Source organism: Cervus canadensis, chromosome 32, assembly GCF_019320065.1.
Source record: "Cervus canadensis isolate Bull #8, Minnesota chromosome 32, ASM1932006v1, whole genome shotgun sequence".
Classification (NCBI taxonomy): domain Eukaryota; kingdom Metazoa; phylum Chordata; class Mammalia; order Artiodactyla; family Cervidae; genus Cervus; species Cervus canadensis.
The window spans coordinates 3,581,204-3,597,337 of NC_057417.1; the positions used below are offsets into that span (position 1 = coordinate 3,581,204).

At 51.2% G+C, this 16,134-nt stretch overlaps 1 protein-coding gene across 6 annotated transcripts in view; it reads right to left on the reverse strand.

The window, feature by feature from the left end:
• Positions 1-16,134, reverse strand: part of SNX29 (sorting nexin 29) — a 579,583-nt gene that overhangs the window by 484,920 nt on the left and 78,529 nt on the right. For all 6 annotated transcript variants that reach the window (XR_006267027.1, XM_043455630.1, XM_043455631.1 and 3 more), the window contains 3 exons: positions 8,025-8,143; positions 4,715-4,790; positions 2,254-2,336 (listed from right to left, as the gene is read on the reverse strand). Coding sequence is in view for 5 of the 6 variants with exons in the window: in XM_043455630.1 (XP_043311565.1) it covers positions 2,254-2,336; positions 4,715-4,790; positions 8,025-8,143 (278 nt within the window). In the remaining variant the exon portion in view is untranslated. The remainder of the gene's footprint in view (positions 1-2,253; positions 2,337-4,714; positions 4,791-8,024; positions 8,144-16,134) is intronic.

The window sequence follows — 16,134 nt, forward strand, 5'->3', positions numbered from 1 at the left end:
TAATAACTTTACATGCAACATGACCCATAAAAACTTTGAATCACTGTGTTGTACACCTGGAACTAATAATATTGTAAACAATACTTCAATTAAAACAAATTAATTGACGATTTCCCCCGTGGTCCAGTGGTTAAGAATCCTCCTGCCAACGCAGGGTGCATCGGTTCGCTCCCTGGTCCAGGAAGATTCCGCCTGCCACAGGGCAACCGAGCCCACGTACCACAACTCCTAAGCCCACGCTCTAGAGCCTGTGCTCCATAGCAAGAGAAGCCACTGCAACAAGAAGCCTGCGCATCACAATGACAGAAAGCCCCCAGGCAGCAAGAAGACCCCACACAGCCAAAAGCAAAGTCAATTAATTTTTTTTAATAAATTAAAATAATAAAAAAATGAAGGCAATACTGAATACTAAATTTCAGTCAGAGGCTAGAGGAAAAAGTTGTAATTTCTTTTGCAAGTTCAGATCCCTGAATCCTACCTAAAGAAATGGAGGAAGTTTCTCCTTTGCCCACTCCTCATTCCTGATACCCGGGATAAGAATGAGATGGCTGGACCTAAAACAGCCATTTTGGACAACGAGGCAAGACAGAAGGAGCCCTACTCTCTGGTGACCATGGAGCCACACACTGGCCCAGCCTGCCTACCTCTGGACAGAACGATGACTTATATCATATTAAGCCACAGACGGTCGGTTTATTCTTTATCATATAAAGCCACTCAAACCTAACCTTTCATCAAGAGCCTCTTGATGAAAGTGAAAGAGGAGGGTGAAAATCCTGGCTTAAAACTCAACATTCCAAAAAGAAAGATCTTGGCATCCAATCCCATCATTTCATGGCAAATAGATGGGGAAACAATGGAAACGGTGACAGACTTTATTGTCTTGGGCTCCAAAATCACCGGAGATGGTGACTGCAGCCATGAAATTAAAAGATACTTGCTCCCTAGAAGAAAAGCTGTGACCAACCTAGACAGCATATTAAAAAGCAGAGACGTTACTTTCCAACAAAGGTCCGGCTAGTCAAAGCGATGGTTTCTCCCAGTAGTCATGTATGGATGTGAGAGTTGGACCGTAAAGAAGGCTGAGTGCCGAAGAATTGATGCTTTTGAGCTGTGGTGTTGGAGAAGACTCTTGAGAGTCCCTTGGACTGCAAGGAGATCCAACCAGTCCATCCTAAGGGAAATCAGTCCTGAATATTCACTGGAAGGACTGATGCTGAAGCTCCAATACTCTGGCCACCTGATGCAAAGAACTGACTCACTGGAAAAGACCCTGATGCTGGGAAAGATTGAAGGCAGGCAGAGAAGGGGATGACAGAGGATGAGACGGTAGGATGGCGTCACTGACTCAATGGACATGAGTTTGAGCATGCTCCGGGAGTTGCTGATGGACAAGGAAGCCTGGTGTGCTGCAGTCCACGGGGTCGCAAAGAGTCAGACATGACTGAGTGACTGAACGGAACTGAAACCTAACCATAATTGCTATACCTTTTCTGAGTGGTGAGGGTGCCAACAGGTTGCACCTGATCATTAGCAACCTTTACTCATCTTTGAGAAACGCACTCTACCTTATGTACAAAAGTGATTCCTCCAGGGATACAAAGGAAACCCAACTAGAAATCTCCTCTGTAGCTGACGGCCTTGCAGGAGGCAAACCCCAAAATCCTTGCATGACAGAAGTTTCCCTCGGCCTCCCTGCTGCTCCACCTCTGAGGCATGTCCTTTGGAGCAGGAGTCCTCAACCCCCGAGCTGGTACCAGTCCAAGACCTGCTAGGAACCGGCCACACAGAAGAAGAGAGCAGCAGTGAGCCATGAAACCTGTATTTGTATTCACAGCAGCTCCCCATCACACGCATTACTGCCTGAGCTCCACCTCTGGTCACATCGTCACATCATCACATCATGGTGGCATGATAAAGGTAAAGCGCTTGAATCATCCAGAAACCATCCCTGCCCCCTGGGTAAATGGAAAAATTGTCTTCCACAAAACTGGTCCCTAGGGGCATAAAAGTTTGGGGGCTCCTACTTTAGCAAAACAATGCATGAACCCAGGTTTCAGGTTTCACAGCTCAGGGAGCTTATGGACCACACACCACACTTCAAGTCCACAACCAGGCACCCACAAACCTGACTTCATCCCAGACTCCGTAAAGTCCGCAGTCACCCAGGAGCTAGCACAAAGGCACTGCCTCCAGGATGTGCAGGCCCCAGGGTGACCCAGAGATGGCAGACGCTGCCCAGAAAGTACTTACTGACTGTCATGGACTCTGGCACCGAGGCAGAAGGTAACAGGCTGCTCAGAGGACTTTCCTGGCCTGGAGGACTGGCTTCCACGCTGGAAAGACAAGCAGAGGGAAGCGAAGAGTCAGCCACTTAAAACACAGCACCTCGACATTTAAAACAAACGCAGCAGGCACTGTGCTTGTCCAGGTTTCCCGACTCCAAGGAAGGGAAGGCGGCCCTTTGAGATCACAGTCCATCCTCCGTGTGTGTAGATTCCCTATCTGCAAATTCGCCTACTCCCTGAAGTTTACCTGTAACCCCCAAACTCCGCACTCTCGGGGCTGACGTGGTCATCCGTGAACACATACATGTGTGAGTGTGGGCTCAGCCCCTTCAGTCGTGTCCAGCTCTTTGCGACCCCGTGGACTGTAGCCCACTAGGCCTCTCTGTCCATGGGATTCTCCAGGCAAGAATACTGGAGTGGGCTGCCACCTCCTCCTCCAGGGGATCTTCCCCACCCAGGGATCGAACCAAAAAGTCTCTCACATCCCCTGCACTGCAGACGGGCTCTTTACGCCTCTGGCTTTTTACAGGCTCTGGCGCCTCCTAGGAAGCCCGAAGTGCTGTCTGCTCTTCCTAAACACAGGACTGCGCGGAGCCTCGTGGGGGAAACCTGCGTGAGGCGGCCTCTATTCAGCCTGATGGTGCAGTGGCAAAGAACCCGCCTGCCAGTGCGGGAGATACAAGAGATGCGGGTTGGATCCCTGGTGTGGGAAGATCCCCTGGAGGAGGGCACGGCAACCCACTCCAGTATTCTTGCCCAGAGAATCCCATGGACAGAGGGGCCTGGTGGGCTACAGTCCATGGGTTCACAGAAGAGTCGGACACGACTGAAACAACTCAGCGCACACACACACGATGAAAATGCCGCTGGTCATGAGTTCCTCCGTCACTGAAGCAACAACGGGTGTTAGATGGGATGTCTTTAAACAAGAGCAGACAGGAACCAAAGGCACTTACTGATCCAGTGACCAAAATGCTGTGGCCAGACACACTCCTAGGGACCTGGGGGCAATGGCTCCGTCTTGAGAGAACACGGCCACCACAAATAATGAGAGCTGCTTGTGTAGTTACAAAGAATTTGCAACATGGAAAAATAATACTTCACATCTTTCAGGAAAAGAGCCCCCAGGAGAATACCCAGTGGCCCATATAGTCAAAGCTATGGTTTTTCCAGTAGTCATGTACAGATGTAAGAGCTGGACCATAAAGAAGGCTGAGGGCCAAAGAACTGATGCTTTTGAACTGCGGTGTTGGGGAAGACTCTTGAGAGACCCTTGGACTGCAAGGGGATCAAACCAGTCAATCCTAAGGGAAATCAATCGTGAATATTCACTGGAAGGACCGAGGCTTCCTTCGGGTGACACCAACCCTTCCTGGCACCGCACTAACGTGTACAAGCCTCCTAGAGGCAGCGCCTCTCCAAAAGCAGGGCGAGACTGGAACACGAGGCATGGGCAGAGGTAAACTATGCCCACACCCTGGAGCCAAGGTTGAAAATGCAGACATTGTATCTGAGAGGCACCAAATTAAAGCCAGAGAGAGGAGGAAGGAGAGAGATGTAAGGGCAGTTGAGGATCACAGTGCCTTCAGGGGGTCCTCACTGTCCATCTCAGCTCTGCCACCTAACGTCCAGTGACTCTGAACAGCTCAGCTTTCCTTTGAGATACTTAGATTTGGAAAAACAAAAAACTGACGTGGCACATGTGTGCTAAGTCACTTCAGTCATATCTGTGTGATTTTATGAACCATAGCCTGCCAGGCTCCTCTGTCCAAGCGATTCTTCAGGCAAGAATACTAGAGCGGGTCGCCATTTCCTTCTCCAGGGGATCTTCCTGACCCAGGGATCGAACCCTCGTCTCCTGCACTGCAGGCAGATTCTTTATCACTGAGCCACCTGGGAAACCCTAGGCACTTCACAAATACCTGATACCAAAGTGGTTCCAATATTACGTGTGTGTGCTCAGTCACGTCTGATTCTCTGCAATCCCATGGACTGTAGCCCGCCAGGCTCCTCTGTCTATGGGATTTTCCAGGCAGGAATACTGGAAAAGGGTGCCATTTCCTTCCCCAGATTTAAATATTACATAATACTAAAACTGTAAAGTGTAATACTAAAACTGTCCAATATTTTATCATCAAATATTAAATCAAGAAAATTATGACAGTGGAAGTACCTAGCCATGGCCCCCAAAGAAGGAAAAGTAAAGGTGGTATGCAAATGAAATATGACCGACACCGGGTCTTGGGCCTGAGACCCATGGCCACTTGATGCCCTAGGATGTCAGACCAAAGTTGAACTGAATTCCTGTGAAGTGAGGCGCTGCCCTTCAAGCCCAGCAGAGGGACTTTCGAAAAGAAGGAAAGGCAGAGCTGCGAGGAGGACAGTCCGGCCCCAGAGGCAGCCGGGGGTGGGGGCTGCACGCTCACCTGTACCGGGGTCCCGGCTCTGGGAGGATGTGGTCCTCGGGTCCCGTCCCGTTCTCCAGGCTCCCGAGGGGGGCATCTGCACAGAGACAGCAGCCGCAGAGAAGGTCAGGGCTCTGCTCTCGCCCTCAGCTCTCCCATGAGACAGGGGCACGGGGCAGACACTGGCTCGCCTGCTAACTCCGCTGATGCAAGGCCTTCCCCATCTGCACGCTGGACTTTCGTCTGCCGCCTGTTTCATTTTTTTCAGCCGTCATCTCAGACTTGGCATCAGTCACTGGCTGGAGGCCCTGTTCTCCCACTTCGGCTTTTTTTCCCTTCACTGAAGTGTGGCTCCCACACAATACTCTTATCAGTTTCAGGTGTATAGCAGAGCGATCCAGCATTTATATTAGAAACTGATTACATTACCTATTGATCACCGCAATAGATCCAGCAACTGTCTGTCACCCACGGTTATTACGACAGCACTGACTACATTCCCTATGCCTTTATTTATTAACCTTTCTGATCTTGAGCCACCTGAAATTATGCATGAAGTCCATGTCCAGAGACAACCTCAGAACCAGGGAACAATAATACATCAGCTGTTAGACAGAAGGGCTCCCGCCTGCGGCATCTGGAGACGGCCACGCGGGGGCAGCAGCGTCCACCTGTCACAACCGCGTGACTGCCCCTCTCTCAAGAGCCCTGCACCACGCGAGAAAGACATCTGGAAGAAGCGAGGCCGTAAGTCATCTCGACCAACAGCAGGCAAGAGGCAGCACAGACCACAGATGCACTGGCTGCTGCTCATGTCTCTCTCCAGGAAAAAGTGCAAAATCCGTGCCCCTGGGGGACATCAAGGCCAATGTCACTCAGGAGAACACCTGCACGCCAGACAAACTCCCGGCGTCAAGGCCCCCAGCCACACCTAGATCGGGACAGGGGGACAGGAGGACAGGAGGGAGCTCGTCTCGCCCCCTAAGCCATCTGTCCTGTGACCTCCTCCGTTTTCACCTAGTTCTGCTCAAGATTCCCCGCTCTTAAGGGGTTGAAAAGGGAATCCTAAGAGGAGAAGGATCCTCTCCCTTTTCCTTCCGCCTGCTGTCCTCATGAAGTTACTCCACTCACTCCCACCTCTTATTTTTCTTAATTTATATTAGAGTATAGTTGCTTTACAATGTTGTGTTAGCTTCTACTAACACAAGTGAATATGTATATTCCCTCTTTTTTGAATTTCTTTCCCCTTTGGGTCACCACAGAGCACTGAGTTTCCTGAGCTACACAGAGCCGGGATCTGCTGTGAGTGGCATGCCCGCCAGGTCATGGCTCCTCCAGCTCTGACTCTAGCGTCTTTAAGCAGCCTGAGAATAACACACTTTCCCGTGCAATGTCCCCACCAACAGTGGGTTTGCCCCTCAGGCTGTCACAAGCTTCCAAGACTCCCGGCAGCTTCGTTACTGTAGTAAATTAAAAAGCTGGTGGACAGGCTCACACCCAGCATCCCTGGTGAGGAGGTCGGGGTCCACTCACCAGGGACAAGATGGAGCCTCTGGGTCTGAGAGGCTGACAGTGTGAGGAGGGACTGAGAGAAACCCGCCAGGTCGGGGGACACCTGCCAACAAGGATCCCAGAGGCTGGCCAGAACCCCAAAGTGAAGAGCACACAGCCAAGGCCTGGGGGCAGCTGGACACGCCAGCCCAGCGACAGTTCACGACCGGCCAAAAGGCCCGTCGGTGGGGGTAGAATAAGGGGCGTGGACCCCAAGGATGCTGTGAATGAGCCCTGGAAACCCTCCAGGGGTCCTAGACGCACGTGAGGACCACCTACTCCCTGCCGGCCAGCCCCACTTCGCAGACACTCCACCCAAGTCTGCACTGCCCCTGCGCGGGCAAGGGCGAGGGGACCACGTCCGCAGCCTGGGGGGCTCGGACCCCGGCTGGTCACCCGTGCGGAAGGAGGGCAGGGGCTCCCAGACCGGCCTGCCCCAGGCTTCACCCGAGACCCAGACAGAAGCTCTGGCTGGTACAGGAGACGCGGCCGGGGCAGGGTGTCGGCACCTCAGTCAAGTACAGACCGGATGGGAGGGGGAGAGGAGGGGGGCAGCCCCCACCAGGAAGGCGGGGCGCAGGGCCAGGAGGGCTGCAGGCCGGGCCGGGACCCTCCACCCCCGGGTTTCTGCCTCCGGCGCCCACAGGATGCCCCTGTCACCCCACTGGGACAAAGCCAGCGGGGAGCCTGCCTGGGCCCTCCTGTGTGCCCGGCCTCTCCCCTCAGACCCCCTTGGGGGGCCTCCGCCCCACGTCTGAACCGTGACTCCCCTCCCTCGAGGGCTGCAGTCAGGAGAGACTGAGCTAGCCCAGACTGAGCACTGTGCGTTCCCCGCCGCGGTCCGCGCTTCCCCAGAGAGGAGACCAGCCTGGCGGACGGCGGCCACTCAGACCAGCAACACCGCCTGCACCTTCGAAGTGACCACCGCGCCCCCCAGCCCCGACCGCACCCGGGAACGGGCCAGTCCTGCCCGAGCTAGACTGAGGGGCTTTCTGCTCCTCACGCAGCGCCAGGACAACCGTCTGGCATCCGGCTCCGAATGTCAACAGCTTCCTGAGCAACCGGTGGGCCCCCGTCCACAACCGTCCACGGCTTCCTAAACCTGGGCCCACGAGGTGAGAGGGGCACCCACACGGCGGGTACGGGGAGGCCTCACCGACACGGTGGTCCTGCGGGGGCACCGAGAGCGGCCCAGTGCTCCGCTCTGCCGGGCGCCACGCACACCCGCCCCGCCGGGAGCTCCGGGCTCAGCCACAGCTCCCACCCTCACCCCGACACCTCCCACCACGACCTGCTCTAGCTAAAGAAAGTAGTAACAAACCACGTGCGCGCCTGCCGTCACAAGGAATGGGCCAGGAAGGCTTGCCCACTTTTCGCCAAGCTTACTCCCTGACCTCCAAGCCCTCAGCTGTCGAGGGTGGGAGGGCCTTTAGAGCTACGGGTTCTGACCTTCTCCTTCCTCCTGAGGCAAAAATAATGGTCACCGTTTGTACGCCACCAAGGTCAACAGATCGCTGCCAAGAAAGGAAGCGGGCCTGGGGGCTCCTGGGTGACGTGCCAACACCCACTCAGCCGAGAGCACCGCAAAATACCCTGGTTCATTCAGCGAGGAGTCAAGCCGAAGCCACTGGGGCTCCCCTGCTGGCGGGGCCGCCTGCCCTGAGCCCCGGCCTCCCGCGCCCCCCCCCCCGCCCCGCAGACGTGACCCCCGATCCGGCCCCTCCTGCCGCTGGTCCGGCCACGGCCCTGCAGGCGGCAGGGAGGAACCGGGGACACCCACCTGCAGGCCCGTAGGAGCCCACGCCGCTGACCGGGAAGAGCACCTCGGCGTGGCCGTGCAGCACCTGCAGCGGGGCCCAGCCGTGCATCTGGGAGAGGCAGGCGCCCCCGTCCCGCGGCCTGGGGGAGAGAACAGAGCTGCGGGTCAGGGCCCCACCCAGCCTCCCGGGGAGCCAGCCAGGCCAGGAGGGGGCTGAGAACACGGGGAGGCCCGGGCGGGAGCCGGGAGCCGGACCGCCTGCGCTCGCTCCTTTAGCCCCTATGTACTGAGCCCCTCCTACCTGCCAGGCAGTGAACACACACATGCATGCATGCGTGTGCGTACACACACACACACACACACACACACTCTGTGCTGGCAGAGAGCCAGCCAACAAGATCCATCCTGCCCTCATGGAGCTTACAGTCTGCTGGGGGGTGGCAGATATGGAGTATGTGCGTATGCGCTAAGTCACTTCAGTCGTGTACAACTCTGTGACGCCATGGACTGTAGTCCACCAGGCTCCCCTGTCCATGGGATTGTCCAGGCAAGAATACTGGAGTGGGTTGCCATACCGTTCTCCAGAGGGATCTTCCCAACCCAGGGATCGAACCCGTGTCTCTTACATCTCCTGCATTGGCAAGCGGATTCTTTACCACTAGCACCACCCGGGAAGCCCAACATGAAACATATGATCCCAAAAGAAAGTGAGAAACGGCAGCTCAGGTTCATGGGGCTGGTCGGAAAGGTGGTAGAAGGATTCTGTGAAGAAGGCAGGTTTGAAGTGAGTGGGGAGGGATGCGCTGGGGCCACACGGGGAGGTGGAAGGGGGAACAAGGATGGAAGAGGAGAGGTGATATGTGCCAAGGCTGAAGCGAGAGGAGGCCCCGCGGGCTCTGGGTTCTGCAATAAGCTTGAGCCAGAGTCCGTCTGCCTCACTGGTTCTCAAACCCTCAAGAGTAAAAAGGACAGAACCAGACCAAACCATGTCTGGGCCACTTCCAAGAAAGGGGGTCAGCTCGAATGTTAACCAGGCTCATGTGATCTGTTACAGTGTCACCTCACCCACCACGTGCCAAACTAGCCTGTTAGACCTTTGTGACGCCAGGCTGGTTCAGTTACACGGGTTTGAGAAAGTATCTGCCCACTGCAGCATCTGCTTCTGGGCAAGAAGCGGACACTGATAAATACCAGGATGCATCTGTGAGGGACTTGAAGGTTTATAAACTCATGTTGTAAATCAGATGTAAAAAGACCACAGCAGATCATAGTCATGGCTATTTAATGGAGGGAGGGAGGCAGAGAGGAGGAGCAGGAGGAGAAAGGAAAAGGAGAAGAAGGGGAGGGGAAAGTAGGGGACGAAAACAACTCTATGAGATCAGGCGACTTGTCCATCACCTGGCCAGGACCAAGGCTGGTAGAATTCAGCCCAGGTCTTCCAGATCCAGTTACTATGAGTCTCCTGGCCACTGCCCATTATTTACACAATGCATGTATTTCTTTCATATGGAGCAGGGATTAACAAAGTTTTTTTTTTTTAAAGGATCAGACAGTCAATACTTTAGACTATGTGGCCATTGTGGCTGTTCAGTAGCTAAGTCGTGTCCAATTCTTTGCAACCCCATGGACTGCAGCATGCCAGGCTCCCCTGTCCTTCACCATCCCCTGGAGTTGGCTCAAATTCATGTCCACTGAGGCGGTGATGCTATCTAACCGTCTCGTCCAGTATACTTCTTTGTTGAGTTTTTCTTTTTTTTTTGATTGGTTTACAAAGCTTTTAAAAATATAACAGCCATTCTTGGTCTGGGGACAGATTTGGCCAGCAGGCTAGTTTGCCAGCTCTTTTCTTTAACTTTTTAAAAATGTTATTTATTTATGGCTACACTGGGTCTTCATTGCTATGTGCGGGCTTTCTCTAGCTGCGGCAAGTGGGGGCTACGCTTCACTGAGGGGCACGGGCTTCTCATCATGGTGGCTTCTCGCTGCAGAGCATGGGCTCCAGGGCACTCGGGTTTCAGCAGCTGCAGGGCACGGGGCTTAGTTGCTCCACAGCGTGTGGGATCTTCCTGGACCAGGGACTGAACCTGTGTCCCCCGCATTGGCAGGCGGATTTTTTTTTTTCATTTATTTTTATTAGCTGGAGGCTAATTACTTTACAATATTGTAGTGGTTTTTGCCATACATTGGTATGAATCAGCCATGGATCTACATTGTTCCCCATCCTGAACCCCCCTCCCACCTCCTTCCCCATCCCATCCCTCTGGGTCATCCCAGTGCACCAGCCCCGAGCACTTGTCTCATGCATCCAACCTGGACTGGCGATCTGTTTCACACTTGATAATATACATGTTTCGATGCTGTTCTCTCAGATCATCCCACCCTCGCCTTCTCCTATAGAGTCCAAAAGTCTGTTCTATACATCTGTGTCTGTTTTTCTGTCTTGCATATAGGGTTATCGTTACCATCTTTCTAAATTCCATATATATGTGTTAGTATACTGTATTGGTGTTTATCTTTCTGGCTTACTTCACTCTGTATAATGGGCTCCAGTTTCATCCATCTCATTAGAACTGATTCAAATGAATTCTTTTTAATGGCTGAGTAATATTCCATGGTGTATATGTACCACAGCTTCCTTATCCATTCGTCTGCTGATGGGCATCTAGGTTGCTTCCATGTCCTGGCTATTATAAACAGTGCTGCGATGAACATTGGGGTGCACGTGTCTCTTTCAGATCTGGTTTCCTTGGTGTGTATGCCCAGGAGTGGGATTGCTGGGTCATATGGCAGTTCTATTTCCAGATTTTTAAGAAATCTCCACACTGTTCTCCACAGCGGCTGTACTAGTTTGCATTCCCACCAACAGTCTAAGAGGGTTCCCTTTTTCTCCACACCCTCTCCAGTATTGCTTGTAGACTTTTGGATAGCAGCCATCCTGACTGGCGTGTAATGGTACCTCATTGTGGTTTTGATTTGCATTTCTCCGATAATGAGTGATGTTGAGCATGTTTTCATGTGTTTGCTAGCCATCTGTATGTCTTCTTTGGAGAAATGTCTGTTTAGATCTTTGGCCCATTTTCTGATTGGGTCATTTATTTTGGCAGGCAGATTCTTAACCACGGTGCCATCAGGGTCATTCTCCTTTGAGTCCTCTGGAGCTCCTGGTCACACATGTGACACTTAGCCAGACACACAGGGAGAAGTGACCTTAACAGACTTTTGCCAGCTCTGTGACTGAGGCCTGCAGGTGACACACACCGTGGGGCATGGGAGGGGAAGCGCCCCCACCTGTGTGCGCCGCAGCAGAGCTGGGTGCTGGGGTGAACGTGGCTCTGCCTCTACAATCTGTAAAGAACTGCCTGCCTGCCCGGGGCTCCACTCCAGCAGCTGGCAACCAGGGGGACTCCCAGACAGACGCCCAGAGGCGGGCAGGGTGCCCCTCGGGACACAGCTGCAAAACCACAGTCCTTTCCTGGCCGCTGTACCAGCTCCAGGTGGGTGGGATTTCCTGCTGTTTCTTTTCATTGTTGTTGAATTTTTACTTCCGTAATTTTTTTAACTAATCTATTTTTAATAGGAGGATGACGGCTTTACAATGTTGTGCTGGTTTCTGCCACACATCGACATGAAGCAGCCACAGGTAATACAAATATGTCCCCTCCCTCTTGATCCTCCCACCTCCCACTGCATCTCACCCCCTAGGCTGTCACCAAGCAGCAAATTCCCACTGGCTGCCTCACTTATATATGGTAATGTGTATGTTTCCATGCTACTCTGCTCTTTCTAAGGGGACTTACATCTTGCCACTTTCCGACAACACGCGCAGAGCGCAAGGAGAAGTCAGGCCCCACCTGCTGAGGTTCGGATCCACGTAAAAGTGGGCAAGGGACCCCCATCCCAGAAAGGGGTTACACTGAGGTCATTCCTGAGGCAGAGTCCAATTCAGAGTGCGGTGCCAACACCAGAATGGTGTTGCTTTTCATTAGAGAAGATACTTTAAAAAAAAAAACCTAGAAAATGCCACAAAGAGGAGGGTAGTATTGCTTAGTCGTGTCTGACCCTTTATGACCGGAGAGACGACAGACCACCAGGCTCTTCTGTCCAAGTGATCCTTCAGGCAAGAGTACTGGAGTGGGTTGCCATTCCCTTCTCCAGGGGATCTTCCTGACCCAGGGATGGAACCCAGGTCTCCTGCATTGCAGGCAGATTCTTTACTGTCTGAGCCAGCAGGGAAGCCCAAAGAGGAGGGGGAAAATAACATACCCAAAGCCACGTTATCCAAAACATGACTGACATGGACACAATCGCTTCAGTGACTTTTTCTTGACTTGCATACTTCTCTTTAAGAGGTTGTGACCCAACTAAGTGTAGGTTTTTATAATTTCCTTTTTTCATTCACTATATAAGTTCATCCTCACACTATGTGGATACTCTCAGATGTCATTTAAGATGTTTAAGATCCTGAACATTAAGATTTAAGATTTGAACTATGAAATACTCCGCTGTTCACTGTGAATGGTTCCTCCATGGGCAGTACCTTTGGGTCAGGTCCACTGCACTGTCTCTAAATCAGCACAGTCATCTGGAGGCAACAACCTTTGTCCTGAGACCTGTCCTCAACACAGCTTCCTGGCAGCGGAATTACTAAATCAAGGGGACTAAACACTGAGGGCTAGAGGAGAAGGGGACGACAGACGATGAGACGGTTGGATGGCATCACCGACTTGATGAACGTGAGTCTGCGCAAACTCCGGGAGATAATGAAGGACAGGGAAGCCTGGAGTGCTGTGGTCCATGGGGTCGCAGAGAGTCGGACACAACTGAGCGACTGAACAACAGAACATTTTTAAGGCTCCTGACGTGTCACACTGTTCTCCCCAGAGGCCGTGCACGTGGCCAACGCTCTGTCAGGACGATGCGAGCGACAGCCTCGCCTGATCTTTATACGTGTTAACGTCGACTATGTGTCTGGAAGATTCTGAGCACTGAGACTCAGCCGTCCTGACAGGGCGCTCACCCAGGTCCGCCCTCCACCTATTTCTCTTCTTCAAACTTGATGAAGATGATGGCAAAGTGCAGTGTCTGGTTTCACTATGTGTTTGCTTAGTTGCTATTAAATGCAACTTTTTTCAGGTTCATAATTCTTTTCGATTTATGTTTTCACCCCACTTCCCTGTTGTTTCATAGTGCACATATAAAGTGACAGGAAACTCCCTTTGTATAATAAAGATGTTATTCTTTTCTAAGAAAAATAATCAGGGGCTTCCCTGGCAGTACAGTGTCTAAGACTCTATGCTTCCACTGCAGGGGGCATGGGTTTGGTCCCTGGTCAAGGATCCCAAATGCCACGCAGCACAGTCAAAAAAAAGAAAAGCTACCACTTATAAATCAAATCCACCTAAATCAAATCCCTTACGATTATACAGTAGAAGTGACAAATGGATTCAAGGGATTAGATCTGATAGAGTGCCTGAAGAACTAAGGATGGAGGTTCGTGACATTGTACAGGAGGCAGTGATCAACACCATCCCCAAGAAAAACAAATGCAAAAAGGCAAAACGGTTGTCTGAGGGGGCCTTAAAAACAGCTGAGTAAAGAAGAGAAGTGAAAAGCAAGGAGAAAAGGAAAGATATACCCACATGAATGCAGAGTTCCAAAGAATAGCAAGGAGAGATAAGAAAGCCTTCCTCGGTGATCAATCCAAAGAAATAGAGGAAAACAACAGAATGGGAAAGACTAGAGATCTCTTCAAGAAAATTAGAGATACCAAGGGAACATTTAATGCAAAGATAGGCACAATAAAGGACAGAAATGGTATGCACCTAAGAAAAGCATAAGATATTAAGAAGAGATGGCAAGAATACAGAGAAGAACTGTACAAAAAAGATCCTCATGATCCAGATAACCACAATGGTGTGATCACTCACCTAGAGCCAGACATCCTGGAATGTGAAGTCAAGTGGGCCTTAGGAAGTATCACTATGAACAAAGCTAGTGGAGATGACAGAATTCCAGTTGAGCTATTTCAAATCCTAGAAGATGATGCTGTGAAAGTGCTGTACTCAATATGTCAGCAAATTTGGAAAACTCAGCACTGGCCACAGGACTGGAAAAGGTCAGTTTTCATTCCAATCCCAAAGAAGGACAATGTCAAAGAATGCTCAAACTACTGCACAATTGCACTCATCTCACACGCTAGCAAAGCAATGCTCAAAATTCTCTAAGCCAGGCTTCAACAGTATGTGAACCATGAACTTCCAGATGTCCAAGCTGGATTTAGAAAAGGCAGAGGAACCAGAAATCAAATCGCCAACATCTGTTGGATCATAGAAAAAATAAGAGAGTTCCAGTAAAACATCTACTTTCTGCTTTATTGACTATGCCAAAGCCTTTGACTGTGTGGATCACAACAAACTGTGGAAAATTCTTCAAGAGATGGGAATACCAGACCACCTTATCTGCCTCCTGAGAAATCTGTATGCAGGTCAAGAAGCAACAGTTAGAACCGGACATGGAACAACGGACTGGTTCCAAATCAGGAAAGGAGTACGTCAAGTCTTTATATTGTCACCCTGCTTGTTTAACTTATATGCAGAGTACACCATGTGAAATGCCGGGATGGATGAAGCACAAGCTAGAATCAAGATATTTGGTGGGAGAAATATTAGTAACCTCAGATATGCAGTTGACACCACCCTTACAGCAGGAAAGCAAAGAAGAACTAAAGAGCCTCTTGATGAAAGGGAAAGAGGAGACTGAAAAAGTTGGCTTAAAACTCAACATTTAAAAAACAAAGACCATGGCATCCGGTCCCATCACTTCGTGACAAATAGATGGGGAAACAATGGAAAAGGTGACAGACTTTATTTCTCAGGCTCCAAAATCACTAAAGATGGTGACTGCAGCCATGAAATTAAAAGACACTTGCTCCCTGGAGGAAAAGCTATGACTAATCTAGACAGCAGAGACATTACTTTGCCTACAAAGGTCCATCTAGTCAAAGCTGTGGTTTTTCCAGCAGTCATGTATGGATGTAAGAGTTAGACTATAAAGAAAGCTAAGCACTGAAGAACTGATGCTTTTGAACTGTGGTGTTGGAGAAGAGAGTTCCTTGGACTGCAAGGAGATCAAACCAGTCAATCCTAAAGGAAATCAGTCCTGAATATTCACTGAAGGACTGATGCTGAAGCTGAAGCTCCAATACTTTGGCCACCTGATGCAAAGAACTGACTCATTGGAAAAGACCCTGATGCTGGGAAAGATTGAAGGCAGGAGGAGAAGGGGACGACAGAAGATGAGATGGTTGGATGGCATCACTGACTCGATGGACATGAGTTTGTGCAAGCTTTGTGAGTTGGTGATGGACAAGGAAGCCTGGTGTGCTGCAGTCCCTGGGGTCACAAAGAGTCGGACATGACTAAGCGACTGAACTGAACTGAATCACTTATAAATATTGAGGTGGGAGGCACAAGATCTTTCCTCAGTCATCCAAGAAGTGGCTTAATTGCCAGCACATGGAGGTGTAAACCCAATATTTGGCCAACAGTGCATCTATTAATAAAAATCACAGCATTTGACTTTGCCAGAGGCCGCTGCCACCCAGCACGTGCATCTCCTGGCCTGGCCCCTTTCCTCCCACAAACCTGGCCACACTATTAAAGTCTAAAGTCCTGGCCCCTCCAGGTTCCTAGACCTTTCACATGAATCTAGCTTAGAAGCAAAATCAAAGCATTACTCAGTAGGCCATCTCATCACTGCTCTTTCCCCAAGATGCTCTGCGGGATGTTGGCTTGAGATCCCCTCTTTATGCCAGGGAGCAGGCTGTCCATAGTCCACAGGAGACCCAGCGGCCTCGGAGGGCCGAGCCTGTAAAGGTCAGCCTGCTCTGTTCTGTGTCTCACACATCACAATGCCAGTGGCTGCCCCAGCTCGCAAGCTGGCCTCCCCTCACTGGCACTGGTCCAGCAGGAAGAGAAACGACTGTCTGAGGCCACAAAACCAACTCATGGAGTGATGCAACTCGGAGATGTGCTTACCTAGAGTGACAGAAAATGCAAATGGCATTTCCTAAAAGCCCCAGAGGAAGAACCATAGGCAGGTGTGATGGTTAACTTTATGTGTCAACTTGGCT